The sequence below is a fragment of the Plecotus auritus genome, assembly GCF_963455305.1.
Source record: "Plecotus auritus genome assembly, chromosome: 8".
Taxonomy (NCBI): domain Eukaryota; kingdom Metazoa; phylum Chordata; class Mammalia; order Chiroptera; family Vespertilionidae; genus Plecotus; species Plecotus auritus.
In genome coordinates, this window is record NC_137782.1 from 61576027 (window position 1) to 61591074 (window position 15048).

The 15048-nt window shown below is 45.0% G+C and overlaps 1 protein-coding gene across 4 annotated transcripts in view; it reads left to right on the forward strand.

Moving 5' to 3' along the window:
* GSS (glutathione synthetase) overlaps positions 1-15048 on the forward strand; it is a 32949-nt gene continuing 17901 nt past the window's right edge. Inside the window, exons 1-6 of one of the 4 annotated variants that reach the window (XM_080684277.1) lie at positions 1-114; positions 1674-1808; positions 8443-8588; positions 10740-10815; positions 11108-11247; positions 11916-12032. In XM_080684277.1, coding sequence (XP_080540403.1) covers positions 1680-1808; positions 8443-8588; positions 10740-10815; positions 11108-11247; positions 11916-12032 — 608 coding nt within the window. In that variant the 5' untranslated portion in view covers positions 1-114; positions 1674-1679. Of the gene's footprint in view, positions 1059-1673; positions 1809-8442; positions 8589-10739; positions 10816-11107; positions 11248-11915; positions 12033-15048 lie in introns of all 4 variants that reach the window. The other 3 variants (XM_080684276.1, XM_080684275.1, XM_080684278.1) reach the window with 3 other exon arrangements.

Genomic DNA, 15048 nt, shown 5'->3' on the forward strand with positions numbered 1-15048 from the left:
GCTCCTCCGGGGCGGTCCGCGCAGGCGCTTTGGAGCCCATGGAGGCCCCGCCCCCTGAACCGCGGGTAACGGCGCGAGAGATCCGAGTACGGTGCGCGGCGGGATCACGAACAAGTAGGTTGGGGACGAGGCAACGGCGGCCGGCAAGGGTCACGTTTCCTCCGGAGGAATGACGTGAGGGAGGGCACTGGCCAGCGTTTGGAACCCTGGAGGCCAGTGATCTTGCAGATCAAAGTCATTGACAGGAACCAGGAAACGTGTCCAGTGAGGGGGTTGGGCTCAGATTTCCCAGGTCTCCTGACTTCAGATGCGGTCGCTGTCGGGAACATGGTGCGGGTGAGACTAGAGCCTGAGTTGTTTTTTAAAGTGGGAGCGATTAGGACCAAACTTTGTCCAGCTTGAGAGCGATCAAGCCCGTAAAGTGAGGCAGGCCTGGGCAGGAGACCGTGTTGTTGCCCGGGGCCCCACACAGGCACTGGCCCCGCCCTCGGGATGAAGTCCAACCGGGTTTCCGTGTGGGCGTTTTAAAGCTCTGGGTGATCTGGCCCCAGTCTGTCATTCATTAATCATTCATTCATTTTACATTCATTGACTACAACGGTAGGTGCTGGAGGTAGAGAAGTGATCTAGACGGACACGGTACAGGGAGATGTAATGGCTGTAGAAGCCCTGGGTGGAGAACAGGGGTGGCTTCTAAAACGAAGTCATGAACCTGGCTGGGAGTGGTGGGAAGTGTTCCAAACTACCGCACGTGCCCAGACCTGGAAGGAGAGAAGCTGATGTATTCTGGTCATTGAAGATCTCTCACTCTGAACCCTGGGCCTTGGGTTTAGTGCTAGGCTCCTGACAGTGGAGATGGAGAGAAATCAAGGAATTCCAAGGACTGTATCTTTAGATAGACTCCACAGGATTTGGGGAGAATGGGGCGTACCAGAAGTATATACAAGATGTGGGTGCCTGGGTGGGTTAATCAGAGGAGGAGATTTGTGTGGAGACAACAAATTCTACTCTGGTTCGGTGAAGACTCCAAGTAAGCAGTTGGATATTCTGGTTTGAAGGTCAGCAAAGCACTCCCATGTAATTTATTTGAGATCTGGGTTTTAGGGGCTAAGAGGAAAATTATTATCTTTTACAGTGGTTCCCATCCCAGGAAAACTTGTTAAAAATACAGTTTCAGTCCCTCCCTTCCCCCAGACTTCTTGAATCAGAATTTCTGAATGGGGTTTAGGAATCTGTATTACCTTTCAAGCCCCACCCCCACCCCCAGAATATTCAGCCAGTTTTAGAAACTACTGGTATACCCCATCCTCCTTTGTTTCACAGGTAGAGAGTCTGCAGCTTGGGATTGGAAGGAACTTGCCCCAATGACATATGACATTAGTGCCTCTTTCTACAATGAAAAGCACTGAGCTGAGAGTCCAGAGACATAGGTTCAAGTCCAGGTTTTACCAGTCATTACCTTGGGCAAGTAATTTCACCCCTCGGAACCTCTGCTTCCTTACTGTGAGAATAATACCATCATTCTAGGAATCAAAAGAGAGAATGGCAGTGGAATTGCTTGTCAAGCTTTCTGTTTTGTGCTCATGAAGCTGCCCTGTATCATACCACCAGTTTCTGTGGTTGCTGGCCCCTGGCTATCTGTCACCAAGCCCTCCCCTCTCCTTCTGTTGCAGGTTGGAATGGCCAATAGCTGGGGAAGTTTCTTGCAGGATGAGCAGCAGCTGGAGGAGCTGGCACGGCAGGCGGTGGACCGGGCCTTGGCTGAGGGAGTGTTGCTGAGGACCACACAGGAGCCCAGCTCCTCAGATGTAAGCCCGGCTCCTCCACACAGCGCTGATTACACTGCTCTGGGTCCTTCTGCCCGTTATCTGGCCCCTGTCAGGCCCGAAGCAACTCCTTTGGGTCAGAGATCACATTTTTTCTTTTTCTTTTTCTTAATAACTAACATTGACCTTTAGAAGTATGTAAAGTAAAAAGCACCATGCTAGAGTAATCAAATTTAAGTCTGGGATTTGAAGTGTGACTTAGGCAACTTACTTAGCTCTCTCAGCTGCAATTTCTTCAAATATTAAAAAAGGATAATAATGGGGCCTACCTCATCAAATTGGTAAGAGAATTAGAAGATAATTCATGTGAAGCACTTTGCCCAGTTAGCTATTATTTTTTAGGACCCCTAATCCTACTTCCTTCTCTGTAGTTGGTTTGTAGTACATCCTTCCAGGTCTTTCTCTGTGCATTTATACACATGTATATGTTTATAAAGAAATATATAGGGTGTTTTTTTTAAGACAGTTTTTTTTGTTGTTGATCCTGTTGCAGATGTCCTCCATTTCCCACCCATGTCCCCTTTGCCCACCTCCACCCAGCCCCCGTATAGTTTGTTTGTTTTTTAAAAATTTTTTTTATTGATCTTTAGAGGGAAAGGAAGAGAAAGAGAGAGAAACATCTATGTGAGAAGGAAACATCAATCAGCTGCCTCTTGCATGCCCTCTACCTGGGATCGAGCCCTGGCCAGGAATCAAACTGTCACCCTTTCCGTGCGTGAGCCACACGGGCCAAGCCTGTACAGTGTTGGGTTTTTTTTTTACAAATAAGATGGATCATACATATTACTCTGTGACATGGTTTTGTTTGTTTTCATTTAGCAATCTGTTTTAGAACTCTTTCCAACTTCCTCCATTAGGGTCAGCTTCATTCTAATGTATAGTATTAAGTGTGGATGAATCACAGTTTAACTTTTTTCTATTGGTGACTATTTAGGTGATTTCCAATGTTTTATGACTACAAATAGCAGTACTGGAACCATCCTTGTATGTGCCTGTTTGGGCACCTATATGAGTGTTTCTCTATGGTTGATATATAAAAGTAGAATTGCTGAGTCCAAACCACATCTTTTTAAAAAATCTCATCCTTAAAAAATAAAAAAATAAAAAACCTTTTCATTTTGTGACCAGGTAAGACATTTTCATGCTTCAAAATTTAAAGGAGCCCTGGCTGGTGTGGCTCAGTTGGTTGGGAGTTGCTGGTTCAATTCCTGGTCAGGGCACATGCCCAGGTTTTGGGCTCAATCCCCAGTAGGGGATGTGCAAGGAGGTAGCTAATCGATGGTTCTCCCTCATCAATATCTCTCTCTCCCTCTTCCTTCCTCTCTCTTTAAAATCAATAAAAAACAGCCGAAACCGGTTTGGCTCAGTGGAAGGGTCCCGGGTTCGATTCCGGTCAAGGGCATGTACCTTGGTTGCGGGCACATCCCCAGTGGGAGGTGTGCAGGAGGCAGCTGATCGATGTTTCTCTCTCATCGATGTTTCTACCTCTCTATCCCTCTCCCTTGCTCTCTGTAAAATATCAATAAAATGTATTTTTAAAAAAATCAATAAAAAACATATTTAAAAAAAATTAAAAAAAGCTTTGAAGACTATAAGAGTTTACAGTTTAACTTTTCCTTCCATATTCACTAGCTGCCCAGTTCTCCTGCCCTGATGGTAACCTATGTTTTATAAACAAAACATTTATTCTTGTTTATTTTTTTCAGATAACTTATTCATAAAGAGAAAAATGTATATATTCCTTTTCCCCACTTTTTATACAAAGAAGCATACTAGACAAGCTCCTCTGTACTTTATTTTTTTACTTAACATTATTATACTTATGACTATCCAGATTAGTAACTAAAGAGCTGCCATCATCATTTTTACCAAGACACTCTTTTGCCTGTCTGTGTCCAGAACCTAGTTAGAGGGCTGGTGGAGAGTTCAAACTCAGTGTTTGCTGTTTGGGCACCTATATGAGTGTTTCTCTATGGTTGATGTAGAAAAGACCCGCGCAAGTTAGAATGGCTGTCACTAAAGGTAGGCTGATACTGTGGAAGGTGTGGCTCTGGCTTTAGGAATATCATTGCTTGTTTTGTGAATCTGAGATTTTGTGAACTATTTGAACCCAGGATGTAGCACTTCTCTTCCAAGATTTTATTTCTTCTGTTAATCAACAGCTATTGTGTAAAAGACCAACACTTGGTCTTTCTGGAAGTTAATGGAACCTAGAAAAGGCACAGTCCTCAATTTCCCGATCCAGAGAAAAAGACAGGAAGTATCTTTTTCACTTTGGAATCATTGATTCATTTAATCCTCACCACAACTGAGATGAGAAACCAAGGCCCACAGAGGTTAAGTAACTTGCTCCAAGTCATTAAGTGGTGGTGTAATTGACAGAGCCAGAATTCATACCCCAGGAGTTTGCCTCCTGAGCCCATGCTCTGAACTTCCATGCTTTACTGCCTCTCCCAGGATACTGTAGAGGCCACCTGTAGGAAGGAGCAATTCGTTAGTGGCATTTGAACTAGATCTTAAAAGACAAATGGAAGACTACACTTTCAGGGATCATTTCTATAGTTTGTTAAAAGACAAATGTGGGAATCGAACAGCATAGCAGAGGCCCCAATGCAGGAAAAGGAAAAAAATAAATAAAAAAGTTTAAGAGAATGCAGGGCACATAAGTGGATAGAGTGGGAAAGAAGGCAGACCAAAGTCAGCTAGCCAAGGGGCTTTGCATACTGGGTGGAAGAATTCGGAACTTTGTAGATCAGAGTCACAAACCAATTGTGTGCAGATTGAATAGTTGGCTCCTGCAGTGTTTAGGGAGTTAATTAATTTTTAAAAAGTACACTTAGCCAAAACCGGTTTGGCTCAGTGGATAGAGCGTCAGCCTGCGGACTGAAAGGTCCCAGGTTCGATTCCGGTCAAGGGCATGTATCTTGGTTGTGGGCACATCCCCAGTAGGAGGTGTGCAAGAGGCAGCTGATTGATGTTTCTCTCTCATCGATGTTTCTGACTATCTATCCCTCTTCCTTCCTCTCTGTAAAAAATCAATAAAATATATTAAAAAAAAAAAAAAAAAAGTACACTTGAACAGGGTACAAAGTCCAAAGGGATATTTAGTATAGAATGTCTTCTCTAGCTACTGTTTCACTGCCCAGGGGCAAGCATTATTTACAGAGTGTGTGTGTGTGTGTGGTTTTTGTTTTTTAACCACAGTGTCTTTCAAAAGTCAGAGCCAACATTTTTTTAAATCATGAAGTTTTTTTAAAAACCTAGATACCCAGCTTGTCTTGAAAAATCAGATCAGCTGTTAACCCTGGCCCACTTTCCTGCATACCAACAATTGGTTAGAGCAGAGTTCTGACAGCCCCTTTATTTTTTATTTATTTATTTTTTAATATATTTTTATTGATTTCAGAGAGGAAGGGAGAGAGAGAAACATAAATGATGAGAGAGAATCATTGATCGGCTGCCTCTTGCATGCCCCACACCGGAATCAAACCCGGGACCCTTCAGTCCGCAGGCCAACTCTCCATCCACTGAGCCAAAGCGGCTAGGGCCTGACAGCCCTTTTAGATAGGGGGGACTTCTTACTTCTTCCCATCACTCTGTTGTTTCCCTCACTATGAAGCAGAGTGTTTACTGTCATGTATGTGCTATAGCTTTTCTAATAGTAGAAAAATATTACTCTGTGTCTGTGTTTCTATCAAAAGTATAAAGACTGTGTCCTGGCCGGTGTGGCTCAGTTGGTTGGGTGTGTCCCTGGCACCCAAAAATTGCTGTTTCAATTTCTGGTCAGGGCATATGCCCGGGTTTCTGGCTTAATCTCTGGTAGGCTGCTTGCAGGAGGCAGCCAATTGATGTTCCACTCTCACATTGATGTTTCTCTCGCTTTCTCTCCCTCTCTCTTCCTCTATCTCTAAAAATCAATTTAAAAATCGGAAAAAAATATGTACAAAGATAGTGTTTCAGCCGTTAGCCTATGGATAACGAAGAATACATATATACTATTGATTTCAAATTCAAGTGGGCATGAGACCTGGGGACAGAGGCAGAGGGAAGTCTTAGCAGAAAAACTTTTGGGGAGTTTTTTTATGCCAAGTGGGATTTGTTGGGAGTGGCAGAATTCTATGTATAAAGCCAAGGAAATGCCCTCGTAGTCATCACACATGCACTCAGGATTAGGTCACCTCCCATATAATCTTTAGTAATTCACACTCATAAAAGCTTCAAGTTTCCCTAGCCAGTTTGGCTCAGTGGATAGAGTGTCGGCCTGCGGGGTCAAGGGTCCCAGGTTCGATTCCGGTCAAGGGCATGTACGTAGGTTGCAGGCACATCCCCGGTAGGGGTTGTGCAGGAGGCAGCTGATCAATGTTTCTCTCTCATCGATGTTTCTAACTCTCTATCCCTCACCCTTCCTCTCTGTAAAAAAAATCAGTAAAAAATATTTTTTTAAAAAAAGCTTCAAGCTGAAAGAACTCACTCTCACAAATACATTTCCCCAGTTTTATTTTAAAATAGATGCTGACCCATGGCTGCTGTTGCTCAGTGGTTAGAGAGTAGGCCCTTGCACCAAAGGGTTGCAGGTTGGATTCCCAGTCAAGGGAACATGCCTGGGTTGCAGGCTGATCCCAGGCCCTGGCCAAGGTGCATGTGAGAGGCAACTAATCAATGTGTCTCTCTCACATCGATGTTTCTCTCTCTCTCTCTCTCTCCCCCCCTCCTTTTCCTCCCCCCACCCTTCTACTTTCTCTAAAAAAATCAATGGAAAAACTATCCTCAGTTGAGGATTAACAACAACAAAAAAATAGGTGCTGAAGAGGGCAATTTGGGAATTATTTACCAAAATTTTAAATGGATTTACTCTAATAACCTGACATTTCCACTTTTAGACACTTACCTTCTCACACACAAAATACCTAGAATGTATATTCTAGGACAGTGGTCGGCAAACTCATTAGTCAACAGAGCCAAATATCAACAGTACAACGATTGAAATTTCTTTGAGAGCCAAATTTTTTAAACTTAAACTTCTTCTAACGCCACTTCTTCAAAATAGACTCGCCCAGGCCGTGGTATTTTGTGGAAGAGCCACACTCAAGGGGCCAAAGAGCTGCATGTGGCTCGCGAGCCACAGTTTGCCGACCATGGTTCTAGGATATTCACTGAAGCATTGATTGTAATGGTGGGAAAAAGAAACCACCTAATTGTTCATAATAGAAGACTAGATTCAATGAATTGTGGTATAGCCAAAGAATGGAATATTGCACAGCCATTAAAAAGAATGAAAGTGCTCTATTTGAAAGTATATGGAAATGTCTCTGAAGTATTTATAAAGCAAAGAACAGTGTATGTATCATATGCTTTGATGTGTGTGAAAAAAGAAAACATGTATGTACACAGATACATTAGTCTAAAAGGATATGTGAGACCCCACTATATCATTTGCCCCTGGGAAGGAGAACTGGTTCATTGGGGCCAGGGTGGGAGTAAGACATATTTTTTACTATGTATCCTTCTGACTCTTTTGCATTTTGTATCATGTGTTTGTATTATCTATTCAAAATAATATTTTTAAAGTAAATATTTAAATGCCGAGTTCTAATGCCAATTATGGGTATTACCATAATTGCAAACTGATGTTAACTCATAGGTTAAACTCTGGAATGTTTCATAAATAAGTCACCAGATCATCTCTTACCCAAATTCTAGCTCATTTGTTGCTAGGAATTTCAGAATGCATGAACCCCTTCTAGAAATAGTGTTCTTGATGGGTTTCCTGGCTCTCCCAAAGTTCAAAGAATTGAAAATGTAGCTGAACTCTAGGCCTGGCAACCTGAGTCACCATCTCCAACATTGAGGGGGAAACGACCCCTGGAGCTAGAGTTCACTTCTGCTGCAGCCTTACCATCAGGGGGGTCAGTAACCATCCTGGCTCAAATCCCAGTGCCACTTAACAGCTTAATATAATGTTGGACTCCATACTTAGCCTCTCTGAGACTCAGTTTCCTTATTACGTATGTATAATAATAGTATCTTCCTCATAGGGTTAAATGATGAATCCATGTAAAGTATTTAAAACATGCCTTGTGCCTTGGCTGATGTTGCTCAGTGGTTAGAGTGTTGGCCCACACACCGGAAGGTTGCAGGTTGAATTTCCAGTCAAGGGCACATACCTGCGTTGCAGGTTCCATCCCCAGCCTGGGTCAGGGCACGAGTGGAAGGCAACCACACAAGTCTCTCTCACATCAATGTTTCTCTCTCTCCCCCTCCCTCCCTCCCTCCTACCCTCTCTAAAAAATCAATGGGAAAAAATACCCTCTGGTGAGGATTAACAAAAACAAACAAAAAACAAAACAGTGCCTTGCAACAGTTAATGTGCAGTAATTTTTCGTGGGTTTTTGTTGTTGTTCTTTTTTTTTAATGTAAATGGATAAAATATTACAGCCTAGAAGTTATCTTTGTACCCCTTCTTCATCCTGTTCTCCATCCATTCCCAGCAGTAACCACTATTCTGCAGTATGTGTGTCCTCAATAAATGTAGGCCACACATTCCATGGGTAATGTTTACAGGAAGACAACACATTCACAGGTGTTCTACCCCTGCCCACTCTCTCTCCTCCATCAGGTGGTGAGCTATGCCCCATTCACGCTCTTCCCCTCACTGGTCCCCAGTGCTCTGCTGGAGCAGGCCTATGCTGTGCAGATGGACTTCAACCTGCTGGTGGATGCCGTCAGCCAGAACGCTGCCTTTTTGGAGCAAACTCTTTCTAGGTACTAAGTGGTGGGACACTGGGGGGCCAGGAATTGCTGGAAGGGACTGAAGACTGGAAAGCCATGAGGTGTTGCTCTGGCATCTGACTTGGTAGAGTGGGATACAAGCATCCCCCAGGAGAAACAGAATGTAGTAGAAGTCAGGAGCTATGGCTTCTAATCCTGGCTCTACCATTTATTTAAAAACATGGCCTCAAGCAAGTCCCTTTGTTTCTCTGGGCCTCAGTTTCTTCATCTGTAGAATGGGGAGGTTGGTCCTTTCAACCCTGACATTCTGTGATTCTCTGATCTGTGATGCCCTTCTTTGAAGAGACTGAAATTTCCATTTGGAATTAGAGAAGATCAGCTTGGTTTTAGAGAAAACAGAGGGCAAGTGAGGTTATTGGGTTTAAAGTCAGATCTACTTCTTCTCCTGAGTGACCCTTATTGCTTCAAGGCCTCTCTGGGTGGGATGAGGCATAGACTGGGCAACAAAGATACAGAACACCTGAAATGACTTACTCCATCCACCCCTTTCTGTCTCTTTCCTTTTGATTTAGTTTTCCTTCAGGCCCTTGGGTAAGGGAAATTACTTTAGAATTACATTCTTTATTTTAGAATTAAGTATATATAAATGTGTGTGTGTGTGTGTGTGTGTGTGTGTGTGTGTGGAGAGAGAGAGAGAGAAGACATATATGTAATTGCATGTCTGATTAATTTTTCAAAAATGTGTACATTGGTGTGAGGGTGAATATGACAAAGGATAATAATGGTAAGAAGCTTGGAAACCATTGGCTTGGAGCTAAAAACACAATGGATCATGAATGTGTAAACCCTACCACCTCTGATTCTGGATTGTGGGAAATGTGACTAGTCTGATTTATGACCTTTACCCTAAAGATGCTATTATGTGGGAGACCTTCTCTGCAGCCTGGCTCTGAAATCCCTGTTCCCTTTTCCTCTGAAATACACACAAACCCTAGCTTGTATGGGAGAAGAGCCCCAGGAACATGTGAGCTAGCCCCCTAGGGTCTAGGTTTGAAGGGAAGCACCTCTTTGGAAGAGGGAAAATGTGTCTCAACTTTCCAGGAGGCTGAAGCCCAGCTGGGGACTCTACTCCTCACCAAGGGCTGGGAAACCCTATGAGAGAGCTGGCTGGGGAGCAGAGGGAGCAGAGGAACTTCAGGGCAGGCCTGAGCTACTAGGCTCAGCGGGTCGCTGTAACAAGGTGAGCCTGCGAATCAGGGTTGAGCAGGCATGCAGAGACCACCCCAAATCTTGAGGGACAACAGGTGTGGCATTAGTTACCTGTGGATGGCCTCTCCCTGAGACTCCAGAAAACCATACTGGATGGGCTCCCACCGTGTGTCACAACAGCACACTGGGCCATGATGATGAGCCAGCAGACACGGTCTCTACCCTTATGTGGTTTATAGGCAAATAGGAGAGACAACGCTAATCATCACACAAATAAAGTGGAAATTTGCAGCTGCAATCAGTGCTATAAAGGAGAGGTCCACAGTACTATGAAAGCACCTAGCAGGGGGAGCTGACCCAGAAAGGGAAGGAATCATAGCACATGAGGACAGGCCCAAGAGAAAAACAGGATACTTGGCTTGCGTCAGAAAACTCCTATGGGGGCACAGGGCATAACTGCTGTCTTCCAATCTCTGAGGACTGCATGGAAGAGGAAGAGAAGACTTGTCTGGGAGGTCCCAAAGTGTAGGGGAAGCTACAGAGAGTGAATGTGAAGTTAGTCAGAAAGCGTATAGTCATCAGAGCTACTTAAGTACAGAATGGTTATATCACACGCCATTTTCTGGTTCTTGGGACCAGATACTGTGTTCAGTTCTATACATGTAATATCTTCTCTACTCTTCACCATCAACTCTATGATGTAAATATAATTGTTTTCCTCTTCATTTTACAGTTAAGCAGTCACAGAGAGGTAAAATGATTCTCTAAGGTTGCCTACTAGTAAGTGATAGAGCTGGGATTTGAACCCAGGTCATATGGCTCTAGAGCTGGTTTCTAAACCACTATTTTCTGGCGGGCATTCAGGTTTGGGCCAATACAACCCAGAGAGGATTCAAGAATCAATGGACAGGGGTGGTACTCCTTGACCTTTAAGATGCCATGTAAGCTAGAAAAATGTTCTGTTTCCTCCTCCAGCACCATCAAAAGGGACACCTTTACTGCTCGTCTCTTTGATATCTACAAGCAAGTCCTGAAAGAGGGCATTGCCCAGGTAAACATTCTCTACTCCACTCTAGTCTGGGACCTGACCCTCCCTTTTTATTTTAACCAAAGAAATTTTCCCAGGCCCTAAACTCACGGAAATCTGCCTCTCATTTGTCCCCACTGGATTTGTACGTCACTGGCCAACCCTGGGATGACCAAAACAATGATTCCGCTGTGTTTGGGAGCGTTAGCCAGTGCCTCTAATCTCTATGTAGTGTTCGTGGTACCTTCTGCTCCGTGGCTAGGCCCTCAGAGTCAGCCCCTGGGCAAATTTCCTCAGCCTTCAGTTTTCCCCACAGACTGTGTTCCTGGGCCTGAATCGCTCAGACTACATGTTCCAGCGCAACGCAGATGGCTCCCCAGCCCTGAAACAGATTGAAATCAACACCATCTCTGCCAGTTTTGGGGGCCTGGCCTCCCGGACCCCAGCTGTGCACCGGTGGGTCCTTTGGGCAGCCCTGGGCACACCAGTAGGTGACAGCCTGATGAGCCTACAGTTACAGGCGGGGACAGGAATTTCCAATTCTCCAACTCTGACTATGCCTTCCTGGGCCCTGGGTCACGTGTCATCCCTCCCCACAAGCACAGTTCCCATTGTAATTATGTCTTGGCATTTCAGGTAAAGAAGGGACCTCACAGTTCATCTAGTCCTACCCCCTTATTGTACAAGTTAGTATTTCTGGCAGAGGGAACAGTATCTGCCTGTTCAAAGGCCTGAAAGGAAGTCAGAATCCAAGGCAGAGAGAGACACAGGTTTCCCATCTGAGGGCTGGCATCTAATTTTAGCCAGCAGTGATGCTCCAGGTTGCTATACTTCCAGAGGGTCTACAGCAGGGATCCAGACAGTACTTGGGGCTCAGGGAAAGGGGTTCCAGCTCACTGGGAGCTCACAGGGTCTCAGGGCTTCTCTGTGCATATACACCAGGAGCTAGGGGTAAGGTAGCCCGCATATTCTAGCCTAAGGTGGATCCTACAGGAATATGATGGTAAGGTGCTTTTTAATGCTCAGCTGATTCTCAAAGTGATGTTGCTATAAGTGTCTGAATCTCAGGCATAGGCGTCTTTCAGGTCCATTCAATTACTGAACAGACATCTCTCCTCCAACAGACATGTTCTCAATGTCCTGAGTAAGACCAAAGAAGCTGCCAGGATCCTCTCCAATAATCCCAGCAAGGGACTGGCCCTGGGGATCGCCAAAGCCTGGGAGCTCTACGGCTCAGCCAAGTAAGGGGGAGGAAAAGTGGCAGAAGAATCCTGCTTTAGATTCCGCATTTATGGGTACAGCAGCCTCTTTGCCTGACATCATTAGGGAATGAGCAAATTGTCCTAGGAATAGAAAAGCTTAACACTTTAAGAGCCAAAATAATTTTGGGCTTTCTTCCCAAATAAAAGATGCTAACTATAATTTAATCTTTCTGTGTAGGCTCAGGTCATCATTACGATGGTCAGTGAGGTGCTGCCTAGTGTTATAAAGGCTGTGAGGCTGTTTGCCTGCACTAATGGCCCAACTCTTAGGCTCTAAGCTCTCATTCTTTTCCTTCATAGTTTTTCTGTCTGTCTCACTGTTGCCAGTGTGCTTGAATTTGGAATCCTCCACTCCCATGCCTATACCTCCTTTTTTTATTTGCTGTGGTTTGGGAAAGCAAATGTCTATTGAGTGTGAGGACCTCTTGATGAATGAATGCATAAGCTTCGATTTAGGGATTTTATAGTGTCTATTTTAATTGCTTAGAGGCAGTTTTTGCTTTTTCCTATTTCTCAACCATGTTCTAAGTGTCTGAAGATGCTAGGTAAGTGATTCCCTGATAAGTGAGGGGCCACTGTACTAACAGTTATTGCAATATTAATAAAGCATTAATAGTTAATCCTGAGTGAGCTCTCACTGGTGCCATACTTTGTGCTAAGCACTTTGTATACAAGGTCTCATTGAATCCTCAAATCAAACACACCTCTGCCCAGTTTTGCAGATGAAGAAAGTGAGGTTCAGAGAAGTTAAGTAGACTGTTCAAAGTCAAAGTGTGAGTTGGTAGTAGAGCCCAGAGTCCACCTTCCTCCAGAACTGACATTCATAAGCACTTTATTGCCTCCCAGAGAGCCTGTCTGGGTTTGCTAAACCTCAAGAAGACCCAAGAAAACTCAAACTCTGAGTTTTTGTTTTGTTTTTGATTTCAGAGAGGAAGGAAGGGAGGGGGAGAGGGAGAGGAAGAGATAGAAACATGGGAGAAAATTATTGACTGGCTGCCTCCTGCACACCCCCTACTGGGGACAGACAGAGCCTGCGACCTGGGCATGTGCCCTTGACCAGAATCGAACCCAGGACCCTTCAGTCTGCAGGCCAGCGTTCTATCCACTGATCCAAACCGGCTAGGGCGACTCTGAGCATTTAGAAGTCATCAAATGAATATTTTGTCAGGTAGAACTCTAGACTAGGTTGTATTTTTTTATTGTTGTTAATCCTCACCTGAGGATATTTTTTCCATTGATTTTTAGAGAAAATGGAAGGGCGGGGGAGAGACAGAGCAAGAGAAACACTATGTGAGAGAGACACATCGATTGGTTGCCTCCTGCACTGCCCCAACCTGGGTGGAAACTAAGCCTGCAACTGAGATACGTGCCCTTGACCAGAATCAAATCCACAACCCTTCAGTCCACAGACTGATGCTCTAACCACTGAGCAAAACCAGTTAGGGCAATGGCTAGATTGTATTTTAAGAGAGTGAAGCCAGGAGATGGATCAGCTGGGGAACTGCTGATGGACCACTGTACAGAGAGTTTCTTCATCCCAGCTGTAAATAACATATAGAGAGAAGATTTGTGCACCCAAAATTAGGGGCTGGTGGGTAGGAACTATGGAGTATCTGAGCTGGGTCTGGTTTCCCTCATTTTGAGAGTCAAATAGGTACTTCTGCTGATCCAGCAAGACCTTTGCTAAGTCTGTTCTTTTCTGTAAGCATCAGTTTCATTTGTAAAATGAGGGTAATGATAATACCTAAAAGAGTGGTAGAGAGAATTAAATGAAATCATGGATTTGAAAAATTCATTTTAAAACTCAAGGATCATCATGTGATACTTTCACTATTAATAATAATAACTACCTTTTAAGAAGTATTAGTTTTATTTTACAGAAGAGCAAACTGAGGGTTTTTAATAACTTGCCCAAAATCACACAGCTAATCTATATATACTAATAAAAGGGTAATATGCAAATGGTCGTGATGCCCTCACGACTGATCAGCAGGAGGCTGTGTGCGCAGCAGGTGGGCGGGGCTGCGTGTGTGGCAAGGCCAGGGGATGTGAGGCTGCGTCCCCTGCCCAGTGCTGGCTGGGGGATGTGAGGCTGTGTCCCCTGCCCGGCGCTAGCCGGGGGACGTGAGACTGTTATTGTTTATTTATTAATAAATTTATATATTATTTTAATATACATTTTACTAATTTTCTTTCATCTCTGACACTTCTATGATAGAGAAAGGGCAAATAGCAATATTAAAATATTTCCTCTAATTAATTCCCTTTTAATGTGTATGAATTTCATGCACTGGGCCACTAGTCCTATATAATAAACAGGTAATATGTAAATTGAGCATCATGCCCTCACAAGATGGCTGCCTGTGACCAGGCTGGCAGGGGGCTTAGTGAGGGATGACCAAACAACTGAGCAGCAGGCTGTGTGGGGCAGCCAGGCTGGCAGGGGGGCTGTGAGGGGCAACCAGGCCAGCAGGGAGGGCAGTTGGGGGTGACCAGGCCAGCAGGGGAGGGGGCAGTTGGGGGTGACCAGGTTGGCAGGGAGGCAGTAAGAGGCGACCAAGCCGGCAGGGGGGGGGGTGTAGTTGAGGGCGATCAGGCCGGCAGGGGGGGCAGTTGGGGGCGATTAGGCTGGCAGGGGGCAGTGAGGGGCACCTAGGCCAGTGAGGGGGGGCAGTTGGGGGCAACCAGGCTGGCGAGGGGGGCAGTTAGGGGCGATCAGGTTGGCACGCGGAGGCAGTGAGGGGCAATCAGGCCTGCAGGGGGAGGCAGTCAGGGGCGACCAGGCAGGCAGGCAGGTGAGCGATTAGGAGCCAGCGGTACAGGATTGTGAGAGGGATATCCGACTGCCAGTTTAGGCTCGATCCCCAGGATCAGCTCTAAACCGGCAGTCGGATATTCCCCGAGGGATCCTGGATTGGAGAGGGTGGCTGGGCTGAGGGGCCCCCTGCCTCCCCATGCACGAATTTCATACACCGGGCCTTTAGTATACATATAA